This window comes from Notolepis coatsorum, assembly GCF_963971535.1.
Source record: "Notolepis coatsorum genome assembly, chromosome: 17".
Taxonomy (NCBI): domain Eukaryota; kingdom Metazoa; phylum Chordata; class Actinopteri; order Aulopiformes; family Paralepididae; genus Notolepis; species Notolepis coatsorum.
The window spans coordinates 87,632,463-87,656,095 of NC_140181.1; the positions used below are offsets into that span (position 1 = coordinate 87,632,463).

Below are 23,633 nucleotides of genomic sequence, written 5' to 3' on the forward strand. Positions count from 1 at the left end.
ATTGTGTGCGTGTGTGTGTGTGTGTGTGTGTGTGTATGTGCAATGCACGTGCATCCCAGTGGGTGTGTTCCTGCGAGGAAGAGTGTTTTTCCCTCCTCTCTCTCTCTCTCTCTCTCTCCAGATGCGTCTGAAGTTAACAGAGAAGACGCTTCGACTGCCGTGACGACTTAAGTACAGGGAGCGGGGACCATTGTCTTCCAAATCATCTGTCAGTTGGGTTTCTGCCGTCAGCGGTTTGACACACTACCTGCCTGGTTAATCATCGAGCCGCACAGGGCTGCTGGAGGTTTATGGCCCCAGACGTCGCAGACCCCCACCACCCCCCACAACAACAGGACAACATCTGATTGACAGATCAGCAAGCACTGGCACTTTTTCAAAGAAAACTGGGGGGGGGGAAGCAAGAGTGGAGAGAAGTGATTGAAATTAAAGAGGAATAAAAGAGTGGGGGTCTGGGAGGGAGAGGAAGAGGAAGTGTGCGTTTATGTGGGTGAGAAAAGATGAAGGATACAGCAGCAGGCTCGTGGCGTGGGGTGAAATAAAGATGCAAGAGATGTCCCGCTCTCATTGCTTCTAATGTCCTGAGAGCTTCGTAAGCAGCTTCCTGGCAAAAGGGGATACGTGACGAGACGAGACGGGCGAGAGGCTAATAAAAACACCCGGGATGACAGCCGAACAAGAACACGGCGGACCCACATGCCTCCTGACAGCGACTAACCAGCCGAGGCGGAAAATGAACAAGGCGTTTGTGAAATACGAGAACATCCTCATCCATTCTCGTATCCGCACGAGCGTGCGACTGTGTGCCCATAAGACAAGACGAGGAGAAATATCAAACAATGCCTTAATGGGAGGTGGTTTTCCCTTGGGCGGTGATGGAACGAGGCAGAGACACATGCAGTCTGATGCATAATCAGGGTTCCGTTTGAAAGTGAAATTGCCTCCCCTGTCGGACATTAAAGCAGTTGCACCCCCCCCCCCCCCTCCGTTTGTCCCCCCCAACGCCTCTACCCTATCCTAATTCTAGTCCCCCCTGCCCCCCCCCCCCCCCTCCTCCGGTTCCCCCTGTGCATGCCCGTTGAGGCTTGATTTCAAATGGAAAAATTAATGGGAGAATAATAGCCTTGGGGCTAGCTCTCTTCCACACACACTCACATCTTAGTTGGTCTATAGGGGTACGGTGAGGGGGAGTGAGATTTAGATTCAGTCCCCTCTCTTGGCCTGCTATTCCATTGTGACACACACACACACGTGCATAAACGCACCCACCCACACATGTGGACGTGCACACACTCACACAAACACACGCATGCACGTACACACTCCAGGGACCTTACCCCCCCTCTCCTTACACCTTGGAGGGCCTAACTTTCAAATATTAGTACAGGGGCTGTGCGGATTTCAAATAAATAAATAAATGAGGGAAGGGCAATGATTAGCAATTCCCCTGATAGTCGTATCAATGTGTTTCATATTCATTTTCACTTCCAGGAGAATATTTCTGCAGCAACGGTGATTTTGATAACTTTCCAAGCTTTTAAAGTGACTTCCAGAGGCGAGGAGAGACCGAGGCAGTTGCCAACAGTTTTCTCTTGGCCAGAGCACAGTATCTGGAGGAGAGGTTTTGGACGTCCCAAGTGACATTAGACCAAAACAACATGTCTGTTTCTCCTCCCAGTCAATTGTCATTGCTAACCAACCGCCGACAGATCATTTTCAATTGCACAACCTCTCTCTCTCTCACAATTCAAAGGACACAACAGGGAGTTAAAGACACAAATAATGGCGAAATCTTGTTTTTGAGCACCAGAGATGAAATATTACTAGAAGTTACACCCTGTACCTTATGGAGGATCACAACAATAGATACACACACGCACATACAATGTGAAGAAGAAAACCCAGGCAACTTTCACTTAAGCTGATACGGGTTGGCTGCAGGCATCATTAAATCAAAGTTAAGACTCTCTTTAGGCTAAGGAACAGGAGAGCGGTGTGTGTGTGTGCGTGCGGTGTCTGACTGGGGTAGGGGGGGGGGGGTCGGTTGTTAAAGAGTTTAAAAGCGGAAGAGGGAGTCGGTGTATAACCAGTATTGATGTTGGGGAAGCCCACTGGCGCTTTCTGTTCAAACATACGGGAGGACCAACCTGAGCTGCAGCGCCCTGGTGGCAGGATTCCCGCTCATCCCGTTTCTCCTGACTTTGAGGAATTTTTGCGGTGAGCAAACTCCCAACGCTCCTCACACACACATGTACACATACACACACACCCCATACCTCACCACAGATACCTGCCTCAGCAAAACTAGAAAGAGACGAAAGGAGAGAACTTTCCAGGCATGGATACAAGCGGAGAGATCATAGCACTTCTCGCCGCCCTGCGTGTGTAGATCACAACGAACGTGAGAAAACACTGTTTTAATGTCATAGTTATATTTCACATTTAAAAAAAATTAAAAAAAAGCAGGCGCACGAAGATGGCACTTGGGACCTCCTGGCACCTGCCGAAGTGAAGCGTGTGCCCGTGGGGGGTTTTGTAACAACTCCCTCTTTGTTCAAACTGGCCAAAGGAGCTTTTGACATTTGTACGCTAGTGTATTGGTGTGAAAAAACAGATAACGGGAGAATACAGCGGTTACATCCCTTCTATGGTGCAGGGTTGAGGTTCAGACATGGTACCCACGACGCATAGGCTCCGGTATCTCAGCCAGGTGAGACCTGATGAAGACCCTCTGTGGCCAAGACAGTTTACATGGTAAATGTTGCATTTATATAAGAGCTTTTATCCAAAGCGCTTTACAATTTTGTTCCTCACATTTGACCCATTCACTCCACACACCGACGGCTGATGAGACCATGCAAGGTGCCAACCATGCTCATCGGGAGCAGTTAGGGGTTAACAGTGTCTCGCTCAAGTAGACTTTGACAAGCTGTCCGGGAGGAGCGGGAATCGAACCGAGAACCTTCGATTACCAGACGACTGCTCTATCTCCTGAGCCACTGACGGCCCCCCAGTGTCTATTTATTTAATAGCATAGTGAGTGACACTGGAGCTTAATGTGGTCCTATACATCTCTATTTATGAAGAAAGTAATGGCGTCAGACAACAAAGACAATAGTATTGGTCTATTGACAAAAGAAAGGCTGTTTTAGGATGGAGGGTGGAGGAACGCAGCGCAGAGACTTTCTTTCTTCGAGATCCGCTCAAGGTCCGAGGTGTGTTGGTCTTGAATGACTTGCACACGTAAACTCGTAGATCCGCAATCATCGACCTCGACTCTCCCACGGTCGGGGCAATGAACTCCCTCTGAAGAGACGGGGGCCCCCGGCCGGTCTGAAGAGGGCGCGGGCCGACGAGAGGGGACGGTGAACTTCAACCCAAAGGGTGGAGGGAGAGACGCAAACAGTACAAGTACAACAAAAGGAACGGGGTGGGGGTGAGGTGCGTCTAGGGTAGGGAGCGTGATGGTGCGACACACTTCTAAAAACAAGCCGGCGTCCTCTCCTCCGCCTGCGGGGGCCGTGTAGCTCTAATTGCTGCCTCTACAGAGCCTGCAGACTCCACACACCATCCACAGCTCGCATCAAAGAAACCACACACTGAACTTTATGAAATTTTTATTCAATATGTTCACTTCTCCCCCCACCGCCTGCCCCCCCGTCTCGTCTTCCTATTCCTGTTGCCCACCTCAGCCCCCACCTCCCGTTTTTTTTTCTACCTCCGCCACCAAAACAGACAAGAAAGACTTCTCTCTACCATGTTTTCAAGCTCACTTCCTTCCTGCCCAGGAGCGCTGGTGGATCTCGTTAGTTCTCTCTCACAGCTAACTTCTCCTCTCCATCTGCCAGGAGCAAAAAACCTTATGGGGGGGGGGGGGGGGGGAGATTTAAAGGGATAGGGGGGCATCAATAAGTTTGGTGGGTAATAATCTCTAGAGCTAGGTGAGACCACTTAACTAATTAGATACACAAAAATGCTACAAAGGAAAGGAGATTAGGGGTTCTCCCTTCCTGTGGATGATGCACACTGAAAGACCTAGTTTCATCATAACCTTCACGCAGAGACAAGAGATGCACAAACACAAGTCTGGGTGTCGCACGTCGATCGAACCTATACAGTAGCGTCGCCCTGGTTCTCTTAAATCGCGAGCAAGGCTTTGCAAAGAGGGTGCCTCGTTGGAACGTTTTCACGTAGCGATCATCGAATGGTACATTGGTCGTTTTTTTTTTTTTTTTTTTCAACACCTCATCGCATATGAAGACAGTGGAGCACAATCAAGAGTTTGGATTGATGCATCTTATATTACCTTCCTTCTCCCCCTCTCACACACACACTCCCTGTCTCACACACACACGTCATCCATCAAACCACCGAGTGTTGTTTCTGCCCTCACGTCTCTCACACACAGGTATAAATCAATCAGCCTGATTTGAGGGGCCAGTGTTTAAATAATTAAAGAGCTTTAATTTATCAGGATTTAGCACCCTCAGACAGTAGGGCTGACAAGAGAGAAAGAGAGAGACTGTAAAAAAAACAAATCCACATGAAAAACAAGGGAAATTGTCACACATTTTATTGGGAGGAACAAAGTGTCATCATGAAGGACAGTATCATGAGAAGTCATTCAGGCTGTGAAACAGAGCCGCTTCCTCTGGGCGTCCGGACGCTGTTTATTTACCCAACGTTACTAATGCGATGATGACTGTGAAGCTCGGAAACATCCACTGATGAAACTGAAAAGAAGAGCTTTTATTTGACTTATTTCACGTTCAAAAAATAGCCGAAGGCCATAAAGCCGTGGATGGAAATCATTATACACTCACTTCAGTTACTGAAAAATATTTGTAAAATTAAAATTAAAAATGAATTCAATAACAGACTTAAAAAAAGAAAGATACTCCTTTTTTATTCAACCTTGTTTCTACATTAAACTTGCATTTGCATAAATTTCTTGGTTAAAATATCTTCCGTTTAACAATTTGCTGTGTAGTAAATAAAAATAAATAAAAAAAGGACAATGTTCAAAACGTTTTTAAATCATTTAAATCATGAAAGACAACTAAATGATATTTACTTTCTAGATCCTCGGGTGAAAATATTTAGCACTGGCGAAAGAGATCGGGGTGTTTCTATACGAAAAGGACATCTAAACGGATCAAGAAACACGCAGTTAAAGGGCACGACGAGACCATATTCAAATATTGTCACGTCATAAAAATGTCTAATAGCAGGGCTGCGGTTATTGCACATAACTATGACAACCACTTTCTAAATAGTCTTCAAGATGATCTCTCCTGTATGCTGTGTCTGAACAGAACCCCGGCCTGAACTCGGGCTGAAGAACACATTGAGGGAAGCACTGTTATAGAATTAAATGTGTGTCGAATTATGCCTTGCAAACTGAGCCAGGAGGCTGGCCTGTGTGCCAGTGGCCGTGATGAGCAGCCAGAGGAACGATGGCGCTCTACTGCCCTCCTGTGGCCGTGAAGATGTAGCCACAAGAGAGCGTCTGAGACACAGAGTTGACCTGCTGTAATAGAGAACGATATTTTTTTTCCCTTCGGAAATTAAGAGCTTTTGGAAGCCACTGAACATCTACCTGCAGGAACAAAAGTGTCCATCGCAGGGTTACTGTCATGAAATATAACCCTCCTTCCCATTTCTGGGAAGGGAAAGTTAAAAAAAAAAAAAAAAAAAACACTGAAACCAAAACACAGGTAAAGCACCAAATCGAACATTGGCCGATAAGAGAGCAACTCCCCCATTCACTATTAATATACAACATATAATCAGCACTGGCTCTTCCTTCTGGAGAATAAAGCAGCATACATTACATTTAAACAGCAGAAAAAACTTTACAGGGTAAAGTTTGGATTTTGCTGACAATATTTAGCCACCTAGTGGTAGAACACCCTCTTGCACTGTTATCAAGTATCGACAACAGCAGGAATATTTTTTTTTTTTTTTTTTTTTTAAACACAACTTTGGATATCGTTACATGACACAATGGTGTGAAGAATGAGCGATTCAAATAAAACGTGGATAACGGACGACCTATGGAGACGACCACAGGGTTCTACACGGCCTCATACCAGTTAGAACTGATCCTGAATCAGTAACATGTACACTCTCTCTAGGAGGAGATACAGCCTCATATCAGTTACAACTGATCCTGAATCAGTAACATGTACACTCCTTTTTTTTTCTTTTTTCCCCCATATTGCCCCATTTTATTTTGGGAATAATAACAGATCTCTGTAGTCAGTTACAATATGGATTTCCTGTGAAAAGTGATAACCTATGTTTAATATAGCGCCTGCCGCGTCCGCCTGATGGGATGACACTGATGCCTCCGTCTCTCGAAAGGCTCCACATCTCCCCGTCATCCCACCATTCCTTTGTTTTTTCTATTTACCATATTCCCTTCTTTCTCAGCTTGATTGTTCCTCACTGTTCAGTTTTCCATGAGAGAGCGCTGGAGAGCCTCCTGGATCATTGTGTGCTCATCTGTGGAGTAATCCTGCAGACAGAGCGAGAGAGAGACAGAGTCAAGTAACTTTATTTATACATGAAAATGAATAAAAACAACAATCCTTGAAAACAAGTGCCATTTAGTCCCAAAATGTTAGCTTATAGTTATAACGCACAACAACACACAGTATTTCATTCAGATACCGTTGAACCTCTTAACACATTGGGCGCCATGCATTGTCCCCATCATTATGCCCTCTCTGCCACCGCTGTAAGCCTATGGAGATGTTTACCTTCTTTGCAGGGCTATAACTTTTTAAATATTATAGCTATATCTGCATTACTATGGCCCATTCAACATCAGGTATCTATCGTTCCGGATGTGGGAACGTTATATTTTTTCATTCATACATTGTTGTGTTAATACCGTGGAGAATATAAGTGTTTTAAGCTTTGCTGCTGTAATTCCAAAAACGCTAGTTATAGGCCCTGCGTTTCGAAAGCGATCCAAATGCACTCGTGTGTATATTGATCCACGCCACAATATATCTCTGGCGGAGGAATTTCCTCGATGCACCGATCGCCACTTCCGGTTTGGCGTGAGTGTAACTCGCCCGACCATCCACCAGGCGGCGGTATTGAGGCGTTGTAATATCAGAACAGGGTCCGGCTGCGATCCGGAGGGAGGCTGGATGAATTATGAAAAAATGAAATATTGATCCCAAACACGTGATACGCCGTTGTTGGTGTTCAACGCATGGCAGGCAATAACGATTTACGGCGTTCTTGGCGCACAATGTGTTAAGCCCTAGCCATATTTTCAGAAAATTCAAAAAGTACATACCCAAGTAAATGGAAGATTGCTCCACTTCTACAAGGTCCATTTGCATGTTCTTGGTATCTAGGGACATCTATGGACCTCAGGGAATGTATTCCCAGTGTCAGACATATTGTGTCTGTTACTATGCTTGAGTAAATTGTAATGAACCAAAGGAGAATATAAATTATTATTATACATTTTATTCCTTCATCTTTGACGGTGAATAACACCATGCTAACATTGACCAGACGTGAATAATTGCCACGGAGCTCAGTCAGCAGCTTCTTGAGATCAAGTGTACTAAAGATGTAAGCAAATTAATAAAGAGCAGATGATTTACAGGGGGTTTTGTAGATACAATACTGCATTTTGGCATCCGGACACATGCAATTTGAAATATAGAAGTTTAAGTTTACGTATTTTTTTTTACCCAGGGACAGTGCACATTAATCAACATCTTCAGTTTCCACATCAATGTAAATGTGCCAGAATTAGATTTTAGTGTTTATATCTCAAGGGTCGAACAAACCTCAACGTTATTGCCATAAAATACAACATATATAGTTTACCTTTTTGTGAATGTCTAGAAAAAAACGTGTCGCAATCCGGTGAAAATGGCAGAGCTATGGACATTATACAAAAGTAACTGTACTTACAGTAGATTTCATTCATGGTCTTTGCTGCCCTGTAACGGGCACCTGGTGGTACTAAATCCAGATTTAACTCTGCCATTGGAAAGAGAGCTTTGGCCAGATCCATAGATGCATGACTTGGCCATAATAAAAAAGGTAATTTATAGGCCAGATATTCAAAATTCTATATTCATATTTCAAATTGCATGTGTCCGGATGGCAAAATTCAGTACTGTATCTACAAAAAAAAGAACTGTAAATCCTCTGCCCTTTGTTAATTTGCTTAGATTTTTAGTACACTTGGATCTCAAGAAGGTGGCATTTTTGGTCAATGTTAGCATGGTGTTATTCACCGTCAAAGATGGACAAAAAAAAATACTAATAATCATTTATATTCTGTATTCTCCATTGGTTCATTTAAATTTACTCAAACAATATTTCTGATACTGAGGATGTTCTACGAGTCAGTGGTGGCGGGCGCCTTCTTGTATGCTGTGACCTGCTGGGGCAGCAGACTGAGAGCGGGGGACGCAAACAGGCTGGATAAGCTGGTCAGGAAGGCCAGTAATGTGGTTGGGGTGGAGCTGGACTCTAGCGGTGGTGGCGGAGAGGAGGAGCCTTGCTAAGCTCCAGGCCATCAGGGAAAACCCCTCCAACCCACTATACACAGACTTGGCTGACAGGAGAAGCAGGTTCAGTGCTAGACTAACACTAAATGTAAATGCAGCACTGAACGGCACAGGAAGTCCTTCATTCCGACAGCCATCAGACTTTACAAGGCATCAATGTGCCTCACTGCATCACTGAGCACAGGGTGACAGTTACCATCTTCCTGGACTTACTTTCATTCTAATTCATTCCATGAGGTCCATAGATGTCCCTAGATACAAAGAATGTGCAAATGGACCTTGTAGAAGTGGAGCAATCTTCCATTTACTTGGGTATGTACTTTTAGGCAAATTTTTTGGAAATATGGCTAGGGCTTAAGAGGTTAAGTGCATAGATGGCTTTGGACATCCACCTTTTTCGTCTAACTTAAATTACAGCAATGGCTATATCTGAACTTCTCCACTAGATGGCTCTAAAATCTAAATCTGTAAGTGGCACACCGCAAGTCCCAACAATGCCATCAGCAGTGCAAGCTACTGCAACTGAGCCTAAACTTCAAGGTTGATGAGGGAGGGGTAAATGTTGTTGGAATTTGAATCAAATTCACCAGGAGAGTTTTCTTGACTATTATAACGAATTCCAGTGGTTGGAGCTAAATGATAGCTAAATATAGATACATTTATTTGAAAATGTATCCCTCACGAAGGACCTCCCTACTGTACATTGTATATTACTATTGCACTTTACCGTTACATTTGCACTCTGGTTGGATGCCAAACTTATTTTTGTTGTACTGTACTTGTGCTGTATAATGACAATACATTTGAATCGAATCTAATACATTTCGTTCCACTGGTCGTCTCTCATAGCCAGACATCTCTTCACACTGTGTTAGCGTTGTGCCAGCAGTCCACTAGACTAGTAGGAACAACTATAGAACTATACGAGGGAACAACATCCACTAGACTAGTAGGAACAACCATAGAACTATACGAGGGAACAACGTCCACTAGACTAGTAGGAACAACCATAGAACTATACGAGGGAACAACATCCACTAGACTAGTAGGAACAACCATAGAACTATACGAGGGAACAACGTCCACTAGACTAGTAGGAACAACCATAGAACTATACGAGGGAACAACGTCCACTAGACTAGTAGGAACAACCATAGAACTATACGAGGGAACAACATCCACTAGACTAGTAGGAACAACCATAGAACTATACGAGGGAACAACGTCCACTAGACTAGTAGGAACAACCATAGAACTATACGAGGGAACAACGTCCACTAGACTAGTAGGAACAACCATAGAACTATACGAGGGAACAACGTCCACTAGACTAGTAGGAACAACCATAGAACTATACGAGGGAACAACATCCACTAGACTAGTAGGAACAACCATAGAACTATACGAGGGAACATCATCCACTAGACTAGTAGGAACAACCATAGAACTATACGAGGGAACAACGTCCACTAGACTAGTAGGAACAACCATAGAACTATACGAGGGAACAACGTCCACTAGACCAGGGGTTCCCAAACTTTTCAGGCCAGGGCCCAGAAAATAAGGCGTCAGAGAGCCGCGGCCCAATGCACATAGTCAGGCTTTTTTTTTTTTTTTTTTTTTGCCAGGCGGCCGATTTTTTAAGCCAAATATCACTTCAATCCTATTAAGTTAGTTCAAGTTAGTTATTCATTTATATGTGCTATTTATGAGAGGGCTAACTTGTTGCAACATAATAATGATAATAATAATAGCCTCATTAAAATACTATTGTTGCTTTGGTTGTTTTCAGCGTTTTATGTGCATAATCTGTTATTTAGTTTGAAATGTTCGTTGAAATAAGTAGATTTTTTCGTTTTTGTTTATTTATTAAGTTAATATAAAATCATATAGTCACATTTTAGAATACAATAGAATTTTAGAATACAACTAGAAACAATGTCCTGGCCTGCTTCTAAGTTCAGTGGCAAAAAAAAAAAAAAAAAAAAAAAAAAAATATTTTAATTATTTTAATTTTTTTTTAAATTTTTTTTTAAATCATCTCGCGGCCCACCCGTGGCTGCTCGCGGCCCACCTTTGGGTCGCGACCCCGACTTTGGGAACCACTGCACTAGACTAGTAGGAACAACCATAGAACTATACGAGGGAACAACGTCCACTAGACTAGTAGGAACAACCATAGAACTATACGAGGGAACGTCCACTAGACTAGTAGGAACAACCATAGAACTATACGAGGGAACAACGTCCACTAGACTAGTAGGAACAACCATAGAACTATACGAGGGAACATCATCCACTAGACTAGTAGGAACAACCATAGAACTATACGAGGGAACAACGTCCACTAGACTAGTAGGAACAACCATAGAACTATACGAGGGAACAACGTCCACTAGACTAGTAGGAACTAGGGATGGGCATGAGTAATCGATTACTCGCGGCTAATCGGCTATGAGAAAACTTGATCTTAAATTAATAGGGGTGTAAAGGTACACGTATCCGTACCAAACAAGTTTCAGTGTGTACCGTACCGTACCGAACTGCCGTGTAGTGTACCGAACGAATACAACGGTATGTTACCCACTAACAACCGCCCACCGGGCGCTGTTTTTTTTCACAATCTAATATAATTATTATAATTTTTTTTTTCTCAAGGCGATTATTCATTTCAATATAGAATAATCGTTGACAGCCCTACAAGTACAATTAGTTACTTAAGCATTACATCACACGCAGGAGTGGTTTGTGACCAATAAACCATGCCTAGGGGTGGTTGTTAGGCCCGAGGCGCAGCCGAGGGTCGTTAGACCCCCCTAGGCATGGTTTATTGGTCACAAATCACGACTGCACGTGGTGTAAAGCTTTTATACAACTGCCAGATTCATCCAACCTTATTTCTATACAATAAACACACATTAATCGAAGATTTATTGAAAAAACCATCCGCCAGAAAAAGTAGTTCCCACAACTCCATGTGGAAGCAGCTTGAAGTGCATCCAACCAAACTAACACATCCAACTGTGTATTATTGGAATGATTGAGAGAAGTTGCCTCATGTGGAAGCAGCTTGAAGTGCATCCAACCAACTAACACATCCAACTGTGTATTATTGGAATGATTGATTGAAAATTTTATTACCAGATGCAGAATGGGTACAATACAGTACGGCTCAATACACACAATTGTTAGGGGAATGCATAGGAAAAAAACGTTTTCTTCGCCCTATTTTTTTATTTATTTCTTTTAGCCTAAACTTAACCAGTTGGAAACCAGGGGTACAGTAATAAAATTAGCAATCAACCAATCAATCAATTCAATAGACCATGCTCACTTAAAACAGCGCTGCTTCTCTCTCAGTCTGACTCCCCCGCTGTTGCAGACAGGAGTGTGTGTGTGTGTGTGTGCGTGTGTGTGTGTGTGTGTGTGTGTGTCACAGTGTGTGTGTGCGTGTGTATGTGTGTGTGTGTGTGTGTGTGTGTGTGTGTGTATGTGTGTGTGTGTGTTTGTGGGTACGCCAGCGTCGGACAGTGAGAGAGAACGCTGCAGTCAGTAGCAAGAAGGAAGTAGAAATTTAAATCAATCAATTAATCTATCAATCAAACCGCGATTTTTCTTTTGTTCTAGATTGCCTCAAGACCCATCAATTACATCATCCAACATTGTTTAAAGGGCTAACACATTCCCCTTGACAGAATCGCTTCATATTTAGTCGTTTAGTCGCCATTAACATATCCATTTGTAAATATTATTGGCCACCTTCTTGTGATCCGGCGGAGTGATGTGATGTGGGTCGGTTGTGGGCGGGTCCTGGGCCAGCAGCGTGGATTGTTGCCAATAAAGACGTGTAAAATGACTGTTTCAGCCAATCAGAATCGAGAAATTTGCATGCCGTTGTATAATGCACACTACATCACCCCTGAGTGGAACATGGACAGCACAGCCACTGTACCGAAAACCGTACCTTGACTTCAAAACCGAGGTACGTACCGTACCGTGGTTTTTGTGTACCGTTACACCCCTATAAATTAATCATTTTTATGATTTTTCTTTTACATATTTGTTTCACATGTATGTGTAAGATTATAACTGTTTGTTGGTTTAATTAAACATATACACGAATGAACAACATTAAGTTTTAATTAACTAAATGTTTTTTTTCCCTCCACGAGTAATACACGATTACTCGAGTATATCATGCGATCAATCGATCTGGATTTTTCTTTAAAATGCCCATCCCTAGTAGGAACAACCATAGAACTATACGAGGGAACAACGTCCACTAGACTAGTAGGAACAACCATATAACTATACGAGGGAACAACGTCCACTAGACTAGTAGGAACAACCATATAACTATACGAGGGAACAACGTCCACTAGACTAGTAGGAACAACCATAAAACTATATGAGGGAACAGCGTCTCGAGCAGTCCACTAGACTAGTAGGAACAACCATATATTGAGGGAACAACGTCCACTAGACTAGTAGGAACAACCATAGAAGTTATAAGAGGGAACAGCGTCTCCAGCAGTCCACTAGACTAGTAGGAACAACCATATATTGAGGGAACAACGTCCACTAGACTAGTAGGAACAACCATAGAAGTTATAAGAGGGAACAGCGTCTCCAGCAGTCCACTAGACTAGTAGGAACAACCATATAATATGAGGGAACAACGTCCTCTAGACTAGTAGGAACAACCTCCATCTCCCTCCCCTCCCCCTGCAGTTCGCCTGCGCCCCAGTTTGGGAACCACTGAAATACAGTATGCTGTAGTATTTCCAAGAGTGAGTCCAAGAACACTGCACCTTATCTCTTGACTTATGGCCATATCGTCACCTGTAATGCATTTATTGTGCGATTTGTAAATGTGTTCTCTTTAACTTTTGTCGTTTTATCCACGAGGGATAACAGACGTTTATTTGTACAGTGCAATACTGCATATGGAAAGAAATCCCACTTGAAATACAATTAAGGGCCTTTACTTACAACAAAGGTATCGTAGGAAAAGGTGTGCCTAATCTTGAGGTGTTGGAAGAAGTCCGTGCTCCTGTAGTTGGGGTCTCCCCAAGGCATAGAGGCACAGATAGGACACACCTGGGAAGGAGAGACACAGCGGGTAAGAAGAGGACAAAACTACAGCCCCCAAATACTCACCCCCAAGTAATGTTCTCAGTCGTTTGTTACATTCTTTATCAGGGGCAGACTTTAAAGAGGTGGACGTCTTACCACTTGGCGCGGATCCCTGACATGCTGGGTAGTGCAGTGCTCAGCTAGGCCGTCCTGATCCAGGTTCTGACAGTTACAATAGGGGCAGGTAAAGGTGTAGCGATTTGGCACTGGACTGGAGGGGGAGAAAAGAGACATTGTGGTTATGAATGAATCATCATTTATAGAACACTTTTCTAGACACTAAAAGCGCCGTTTACAATGTAGGGTGGAAATTGCCTCCTTTCACCGCCACTCAATGGCGGCCATACACTGGCAGCAGGCACACATCACACTACACAATGGCTGAACGGCTCAGGAGACAGGGATTGATATCAGCCAATTAAGGAGAAAGGGATGATTAGGTGGCCTTGATGTCTGGGAATTTGGCCAGGAACATCGGGGAACCTTCTACTCTTTGCAATAGGTGCCCGGAGTTCTTTTAACGACCGAATTCAGTCGGGACCTCAGTTTAACGTCTCATCCGAAGGACGGCACCCTCAGCTTCACGGTGTCCCCATCACCGTAACAGGAGCATTGTTAAGGACATGTCCAGAGGACAGAGCACTGCCTGCTGGACAACAACACCACCAGGTCCAGAGGACAGAGTGCTCCCTGCTGGACAACAACACGGCCAGGTCCAGAGGACAGAGTGCTCCCTGCTGGACAACAACACCACCAGGTCCAGAGGACAGAGCACTGCCTGCTGGACAACAACACCGCCAGGTCCAGAGGACAGAGTGCTCCCTGCTGGACAACAACACCACCAGGTCCAGAGGACAGAGTGCTCCCTGCTGGACAACAACACCACCAGGTCCAGAGGACAGAGTGCATCCCTGCTGGACAACAACACCACCAGGTCCAGAGGACAGAGTGCCTCCCTGCTGGACAACAACACCACCAGGTCCAGAGGACAGAGTGCTCCCTGCTGGACAACAACACCACCAGGTCCAGAGGACAGAGTGCTCCCTGCTGGACAACACCAACAACAGCACCAGGTCCAGAGGACAGAGTGCTCCCTGCTGGACAACAACACTACCAGGTCCAGAGGACAGAGTGTCTCCCTGCTGGACAACAACACCGCCAGGTCCAGAAGACAGAGTGCTCCCTGCTGGACAACAACACCGCCAGGTCCAGAGGACAGAGTGCTCCCTGCTGGACAACAACACCACCAGGTCCAGAGGACAGAGTGCTCCCTGCTGGACAACAACACCACCAGGTCCAGAGGACAGAGTGCATCCCTGCTGGACAACAACACCACCAGGTCCAGAGGACAGAGTGCCTCCCTGCTGGACAACAACACCACCAGGTCCAGAGGACAGAGTGCTCCCTGCTGGACAACAACACCACCAGGTCCAGAGGACAGAGTGCTCCCTGCTGGACAACAACACCACCAGGTCCAGAGGACAGAGTGCTCCCTGCTGGACAACAACCACCAGGTCCAGAGGACAGAGTGCTCCCTGCTGGACAACACCACCACCAGGTCCAGAGGATTTAGCATTTTTCTAAAACCTTTTAATGCAACTCAACTCTTAAACACCCTGTACGCAGACATACATTAACAAAAGGTCTGCAAATGGGCCCAACAGAATAATTTGTTAAAAATAAAATGTTGTGTCCCGTCAGTAACCGATACTCTTTACAAAGAGAGCCATAATTCAGAGACGATTTGTCCATTACATACAAATAAAAGGTTACAATTAGTTGCAATTGCTTGTTGCACTGCGCAATCATTATTTTGACCTGTACAATCTACAGGTCAGGCCAAGATCCATTTAAAATATTAATTTAAATGGCATTAGATCTACTGAATGTATACTGAAACAGAAAGTGGCCATAGACACACTGTTCACAATTCTGGCTCTGTACACCACCACGAATCCACGATGGACTTGAAATTAAACAATAAAGATGTGCTTAAGTGCAGACCGTCAGCTTTAATTTGAGGGTATTTACATCCAAATCAGGTGTACCGGGCCCGTCAGGCTTAAGGGTTAAAGCACATATTAATTGCTTAATTTCATCGTGGTGGTGTACAGCGCCAAAATGATGAAAACAGCGTTGGTGTGCAAATATTTATGGACCAGACTGTATGTATAGTCCACAGTACTATCATAATGTCTTGTGCGTATGTCCTGCGATGTCCTATTGTCATCGTCTGTCAGTATGTACTGTACAACTAAGTCGTTCTTTACCGGCACCACTGTCACCAAGACACATTTCTGCACTTGGCGAATCAAGCGTGTCTCGATTGTGATTATAGCTGTCCATCTCACCTGATGATGGCAGGCTGACTCTGGGCAGTGGTCCTCACTCCCTCCTCGATGTACTCTTGGTATTTTGAGCAGGCAGCCGTGTGGCCTCTCATTTGGGACAGACCCACCTGTGAAAGAAGTGACACAAAACTCTGAACATCCACACCTTGTAGGGCACATCCAGATATGAAGATACAAATGTTCCCGCACTCATTTCCATGATACTGCCTCTTTGCCACCTCCCACAGAATATAACCGTACATTGGGCAGGTCCCATGTACAATATAGAGACATGACTAGGAGGTAGGGTTGGCTACCGAACTCTGTACTTTTAAGGGTACACAGACCGAATTACATCGGTCGTACAGATTCATGCTAGATCAATCAGTACCAAATTTCAGTACTTTTACATGTTTAGCATAAGAGTGTAATATACTAGACATTGACAAGTTGGAGCCTTTTCCACAAATATATGTCTACATCCTCTGCTCAGTCAATGAGAAGGTAGGTTATGCTATAGAGTTGAAAGGGAGAGACAGAGAGCGGCAACGCATTGCGTGTGCTTCAATCTATGTTGTTTAGTACTGTTTCAAGATGCACAATGAGATCTTCTGAGAGAATTGTTGAATATATACACAAATGTTCTAGAATGTTTGATTATGACATCATACTGTGCCATCACAAATGTTCTAGAATGTTCTATTATGACATCATACTGTGACATCACATGACCATGGAACATGTTTGAGTTCCATTTGAATAATATAAGTTTGGTAAGGCTGTCCCCGAAGCCTGTTTTGTTACGATTTTTGGGGGCGTAGGGAAGGACTCCCTGGCATCAAACTCTTGGACGGCCAACCTAAGTGTTTCTTTCCGACCACCTAAACGAAAATGTGAAATTAATGGCTGAATCGTTTGTTCCTTTGTCATCTTGGAGTCTCCAACCTCTTAACCCGACATAAATCCACCACGCTGGTAATGTTATCACACTGAGGAAACTTGGTACCAGCCTCTCTCTCACTCTGTAAATGGTCAATTTACTCTCTAGCATCAGTCGTGAGACTTGAGGTCTGGCTATGTGACACTAACACTCAAGTGTCTCCAAAAGCCAAGGAAAACCCTGCTGTCAACTGAGTGGAGGGCAGGACTTGGAACAACAGGGAGAGCTTCTGATAAAAGAGATGGTATTCCAATGACCCATCTGCTGGCAATTAACCACTGGACAAACTCACTCTCCCCCCCCCCCCCCCTCAGTGGAAAATGTTTGGTTAGGGCCAAGCTACTATACCTGTGCTCTGCAGCCTTTGCAAGCTGCCACAGAGGAATGGATAAGGGCCTCCACCTCAGTCGCTCTGGCCCAGTGGCCCAGAGCTGCCCTACACACGGCACACACCGGCTTCTGCGGACGCAGGCACTCCTGCAGACAACTTTGACAGAACCTGAGAAGGGAGGGGTGCAATGGTGAATGCAGTCCATATATGATGAGGTAACAAAGAGTGTAGGTAGAGGAACACGAGTTATGCATTTACTCTGACTTATCTACAGGACAGGGAGGAAAGATTTGTACTTAAATGTTACCCTGACAGTTCATTGGTTCCTAGGCCACTACAAATGTAGGGTAGGAAATGACAGGCGCTTATTAATATCTGCTATTCAGCTAATGACTTCGCTGTCTAAGAAAAAGTGACGGTCGCTTGGTGAAATATAATTTCGGACTAAACCGAAACCATTTCCTGAAACTCCTAGAGAAAGTCCCCACCTCATGAGCATAGGGAGTTGTAGTCCTTTCAGTGTTTACATCAATGAATGGCATGCAGCATTAAACTACAAGTCCCAAGCGAAACCCCTTGCTTGATGTAAACAAAACTGAAACTGATTTAGTAAGCTTGCCTTTGATTTCGCTAAATGTTGAAGTAAGCAGCATACAAACATTAGTCGATATCAACATTTAGGCCTAAATATGACTAATGCCGTTGTCGCATGCTTTCTGGTCGTGGCACAACTACGCGCTTTGCTAATCTTTTGTACGGACAGCTAGACAGCTCCAGACAGCTGGGCTTCGTTGGTAGTTATGTTATGGTAGGGAAGGTAACGTTGATGATGCCAATACTCACGTATGTCCACACTGTGTCGTTACGGGGTTATCGAAAATCTCGAGACAAACTGGACAAACAAACTCCGTCACGTCCCTGCCATCGCCGGGCACGTTTTTCTTTTGCTGTGCAGAGCTAAAGCTTCCCAGCATCGCCATTTCTTCTCTTCGGAGGAGAGCGCGAGTCCTCCCCCAGTCGTAAGCAACCCGTAACCGACGTCACTAGCTTTCTATTTTTTTTTCAATAGTATGAAGCTGCAGAGCCAGCGTCTGCAAGGCACCTTGGTTGAGAAATGCAGGCTTCAATCTATGTTGTTTAGTCTATCTGTTCAGTACTGCTCAGCACTGTTTCAAGATGCACAATGAGATCTTATGAGAGAATTTTTTAATATATATAGATACACAAATGTTCTAGAATGTTTGGTTATGACATCATACTGTGACATCACAAATGGTCTAGAATGTTTGATTATGACATCATACTGTGACATCACAAATGTTCTAGAATGTTCTATTATGACAAATAAGACGGTTCAATGACTATCTGATTGATTGATTGAAAACGTTATTAACAGATTGCAGAATGGGTCCTGTTTGCGGACGACTCAGCCCTGCTGGTCTCTGACTAGAACAAGTTACAGGTTGAAAAAGCCCTCAGCTCGGAACTAGGCAAAATCTGCATAATGCTCGCCGACAACAAACTATCATTACACATGGGCAAAACAGAGTCCATTCTCTTCGGTTCAAATAACAAACTCAGCAAGACCGACGGCTTCTCGGTTGCAGTGGGTGACAATATTATCACAAGGAAAGATGAAATTACCTACCTGGGTTCCATCCTAGAGGCTAATCTTTCCTGTGACAAAATGGCATCCAATGTAATAAAAAAAGTCAACCAACGAACACGATTCTTGTACCGGATCTCCTCTCTGGTAAACAAGAATACCCTGAAGACTCTAGCAGGAGCACTCATTCAAGGGTACTACGACTATGCTTGCACCTCATGGTACCAAAGCACCTCAAAGGCACTAAAAAACAAATTACAAACATCTCAAAACAAGCTAGTCAGACTACTGCTTGACCTAACTCCTAGAACCCACCTCACCCCTGCCCACTTTGACAACCTAGGATGGCTTAGAGTAGACGACAGAGTACAGCAACTTGCAATGGGCCTGGTCTACAAGATACACTATGCGACCAAGGTACCCATGTACATGTCAAAATACTTCCCAAAGGTCAGTGAATACCACGATCACAACACCAGAGGGAGCTCCACAAATCATGTTAAACCCAGATTCGGCTCAAACAAGGGACTAAACACGTTTCGCAATTATGCAACATCAATGTGGAACGCCCTACCTAAAGCTGTAAAGGAATGTGAATCACTACCCACTTTCAAAACCACTCTCAAAGAACACCTACGGGAGACTGCAATTCAAAACTGGACCCTGTAAATGTCCTAACCCAACCCCCTCCAATGTACAGTAAATTACCTAGTATGGTTGTCAATATTCCAATGTACAGTTTTGCTTGTACAGTTGTACAGTGTCCCCCCCCCCCCCCCCCCCAACCCCTCCTACCCACCCAACCTCCTCCAATGTACAGTTTTTACGTCAAATGTATATAGTCCCTTTTCTGGACACTTTTTGTATCACAATGTGGAACGCCCTACCTAAAGCTGTAAAGGAATGTGAATCACTACCCACTTTCAAAAACACTCTCAAAAAACACCTACGTGATTCGAAACTGGCCCCTACAAATGTCCTAACCTAGTTGTACAGTAAATGACCAAGTAAGGCTTTGTCAGTATTCCAATGTACAGTGTAAAATGTGTGTGTGTCCCCTACCCAACCCCCCCCCCCCCCCCCACCTCCAATGTACAGCCCTCACCCAACCCACCCAACCCCACTCCACCCACCCAACCTCCTCCAATGTACAGTTTCTACGCCAAATGTATATACACTCTTTTTTCTGGACACTTTTGTATCACAAACAGTACTGTATTTGCAAATCTGATATGTCATAAATGTATAGATGTAGCAGTACTGTCTATCTGTATGTCATGTATGTCATATATGTTATGATGAATTGAAAATGGGGGACCCTGATGTAAACAAGACGAAAGTCTTTCTCTGGTCTGCATCCCCTTAACAATTGTATGTATTGAGCTGTACTGTACTGTACCCATTCTGCAATCTGTTAATAAACTTTTCAATCAATCAATCAATCAATCAATCAATCAATCAATCAATCAATCAATCAATCAATCAATCAATCAATCAGAGTTAGGGTTAGGGTTAAGGTTAGGGTTAGGGTCAGTGGCGGACTGGCCATCGGGACGTTCGGGACGAATCCCGATGGGCCGGAACCAAAGTGGGCTGGTCCAAAAAAAAAAAAAAAAAAAAAAAACTTTTTTTTTTATACTTTTTTTTTTTTTTTTTTTTGTGGGCCAGTGTGTGGGCCAGTGTGTGGGCCACTAATGTGGGCCGGTGTGTGGGCCAGTGTGTGGGCCAGTGTGTGGGCCAGTGTGTGAGTCGGTGTGTGGGCCACTAATGTGGGCCAGTGTGTGGGCCGGTGTGTGGGCCAGTATGTGGGACGGTGTGTGGGCCGGTGTGTGGGCCAGTATGTGGGCCAGTCTGTGGGCCGGTGTGTGGGCCAGTGTGTGAGTCGGTGTGTGGGCCACTAATGTGGGCCAGTGTGTGTGCCGGTGTGTGGGCCAGTATGTGGGCCAGTCTGTGGGCCGGTGTGTGGGCCAGTGTGTGAGTCGGTGTGTGGGCCACTAATGTGGGCCAGTGTGTGTGCCGGTGTGTGGGCCAGTATGTGGGTCGGTGTGTGGGCCGGTGTGTGGGCCAGTATGTGGGCCAGTCTGTGGGCCGGTGTGTGGGCCGGTGTGTGAGTCGGTGTGTGGGCCAGTGTGTGAGTCGGTGTGTGGGCCACTAATGTGGGCCAGTGTGTGGGCCGGTGTGTGAGTCGGTGTATGGGCCACTAATGTGGGCCAGTGTGTGTACCGGTGTGTGGGCCAGTGTGTGGGCCAGTGTGTGGGCCGGTGTGTGGGCCGGTGTAGTGTGTGGGCCGGTGTAGTGTGTGGGCCGGTGTAGTGTGTGGGCCAGTGTGTGGGCCGTATGTGGGCCGGTGTGTGGGCCATTATGTGGGCCGGTGTGTGGGCCAGTGTGTGGGCCGGCAATAAATCAATAAACAAGTTGCATAAACTAAATCAGATTAAAAATGATCACAGTTCTGGTTTGCCTTAAGATGCAGTTTAAGATGGGTCTTGAACATGGAGTATGTAGGGCACTCTCTAATCACAACTGGTAGGCTATTCCAGTAGTTACCACTTTTAACAGAGAACACAGTTTTTGCAATGGTAGTATACCGAAAAGGCACCTTACAGTCCCCTCTACTGATGGCCCTGGTGGTAATGCCAGTGTCTGCTTTCTGTTGGATGAACTCATTCAATGGGGGAGGGGCAAGTCCATGCAGAACCTTGTACATGAAGCAAGTATATTTGAAAACTTGGAAATTCTTGAAACTTAGCATGTTATGTTTTTCTAAAACATTACAGTGATGAAATGAAATTGGTTTCCTATCAAATACTTTTATGGCTTTTTTGTAGAGTAATTCTATTGGTGTAAGAGTAGTGACATATGAAAGAGACCAGTTGATAAAACAGTACTCGATGTGTGATAAAATCATTGAATGCAGAAACATCCTTGCAGCATTAACTGGCAGGCAGGGCCTGATCTGCCTGAAGTTTTCGATGTTAAACTTGACTGTGTTTGTCACTTTCTTCACATTACTTTTTGAAGGTCAATGTAGAGTCCAATGTGACCCCAAGATACTTGAATTAATGTACAATGTCCAGCTCCGCCTCTCCCAGAAACACATTAGAGTGAGTGACCTCTACTGGTGACTTTGTGAACATCATACACACTGTTTTCTTGGTGTTAAGTGAAAGACATGCTTTTGTTAGCCAGTCTTGAATGAGACATGAGACATCAGTGAATGAGATTCACGTTTCCTCCCAACCGCGAGTAGGCCTAGAAGCGCAGAAATGGAGAATGCAAAAAAAGAAAGGGTGGAGCTGAAAAAGCTAGAATTGCTAGTAAAAGACGCAGAACAATGTTCTAAAATTACAGACATGTTTAGTAGAGGAAGGGCTGGCGTTAGAGTAGCTGCTGCTGCTAATGATGATGAAGATCAAGTGGAAGGACAGGTGCGTGCAGTAGCCTAGTGCATATTCTACTGTTGGTGTGTGCCGGTTCATGAGGGCTAGCTAGCCTATACTAGTTCTTGCAGTGATTTCAGTCATTCTATTACAAGACAATGTGCTTTCCGTATTCCTGATTCCTTACAGCACGTGGACGTAAATAGTCGTGACTCGTGACGTTTTTTCTCTGACTAAAAGTTTAGTTAGCAATGTTAGGACTAGTGCCCACCACAGCATCAGAAGCTAAAGTGCTAACCTAGAGAGCCAATCAGAACCTAGGACGGGCTGCAAATTAATTGGCTACTAATATTATAATAGTAAATACTCAAATAAAATACTATTATGTTCCCTTTCAAATTTTCATGTTGATATAATATTGGTAATCTAATTGATTGAATTGATTAGTTGCCATTTTACATGCTCAAATAAGATGTACCTTAGAATTCCCAACAGTTAGCCATGTTCTCGATTAGTCTCATCTACATGTTTGTAGATAACCACAGCTAACTAGCTTAAGCTAACAACTAGGTCAACTACTACCCCGTAGTTAAACAAATGTGATTGCATATAACAGCTAACTGCTACAGCTAAGTTGGTAGTTAGCCTATTCCATTAATGTTGAATGTATTTATGAAGGTTGTTGATGGTGGTTGGCGCTGAATAGCAGACATGATTCCGTCAGTCTGCCACAGGGAAGCTGTGTTTGCTGATGCTGCTCACGACCACCAGTAGCGTATGACTGTGTGAGTGTTAATGCTTGATGGTTTCTGTGAAGCGCTTTGTGGAACAATGCTGATATACAGTTAAGAATGAGTAATTCGCTTTTGGTTTTTAAGAAAATGGTTTGTAAAGCTATTTTTGAAAACTACAAGGGTGAATAATACTGTTTTTCTTTTGCTATTTTCTTTTAGAATACTGTTTTGGAGTCTTAATTTTTAATTTGTGTTAAGAATATAGGACAGGCATAGGCTATATAAGCATTGCTTCAGTCTGTACCTTCTCAGTCACTGTAAAATCAAATATTGTTAAATGATGGTGTATATTGTATTGTGTGAGATGATGACTGAATAAACTACTACTACTACTACTACTACTACTACTACTACTACTACTACTACTACTACTACTACTACTACTACTACTACTACTACTACTACTACTACTACTACTACTACTACTACTACTTTGGGTGTTTTCAAAAGGCTGAAAAACGCTGTATGAATTCAAGCCATTATTATTGATTGCTGATGTTCTTCTTATGCAGTTGACTCTGAGGAAAGAGAGAGCGCCCAGTCCAGCACAGCTGACCCTGAGGG

General features: G+C 44.3%; 1 protein-coding gene across 1 annotated transcript; it reads right to left on the reverse strand.

The window, feature by feature from the left end:
- Positions 1-4,535: 4,535 nt before the first annotated feature.
- Positions 4,536-18,298, reverse strand: rnf114 (ring finger protein 114). Its single transcript, XM_084332927.1, has 6 exons — positions 18,133-18,298; positions 17,307-17,457; positions 16,040-16,146; positions 13,785-13,899; positions 13,545-13,652; positions 4,536-6,520 (listed from the first exon to the last, which is right to left on the reverse strand). The coding sequence occupies exons 1-6, from the start codon at positions 18,267-18,269 to the stop codon at positions 6,455-6,457; spliced, it is 684 nt and encodes a 227-aa protein (XP_084189053.1). The 5' UTR covers positions 18,270-18,298; the 3' UTR covers positions 4,536-6,454.
- Between the last annotated feature and the right edge of the window lie 5,335 nt (positions 18,299-23,633).

Bases quoted from the DNA above. Each gene is read 5' to 3' on its own strand.
- rnf114 (XM_084332927.1), bottom strand. From the start codon at position 18,269: ATGGCGATGCTGGGAAGCTTTAGCTCTGCACAGCAAAAGAAAAACGTG. The intron at 17,458-18,132 runs GTGAGTATTGGC...CTCCCTTCTCAG, and splicing joins ACGACACAGTGTGGACATAC to GTTCTGTCAAAGTTGTCTGC. The intron at 13,653-13,784 runs GTAAGACGTCCA...TCTCCTTCCCAG, and splicing joins TCAGGGATCCGCGCCAAGTG to GTGTGTCCTATCTGTGCCTC.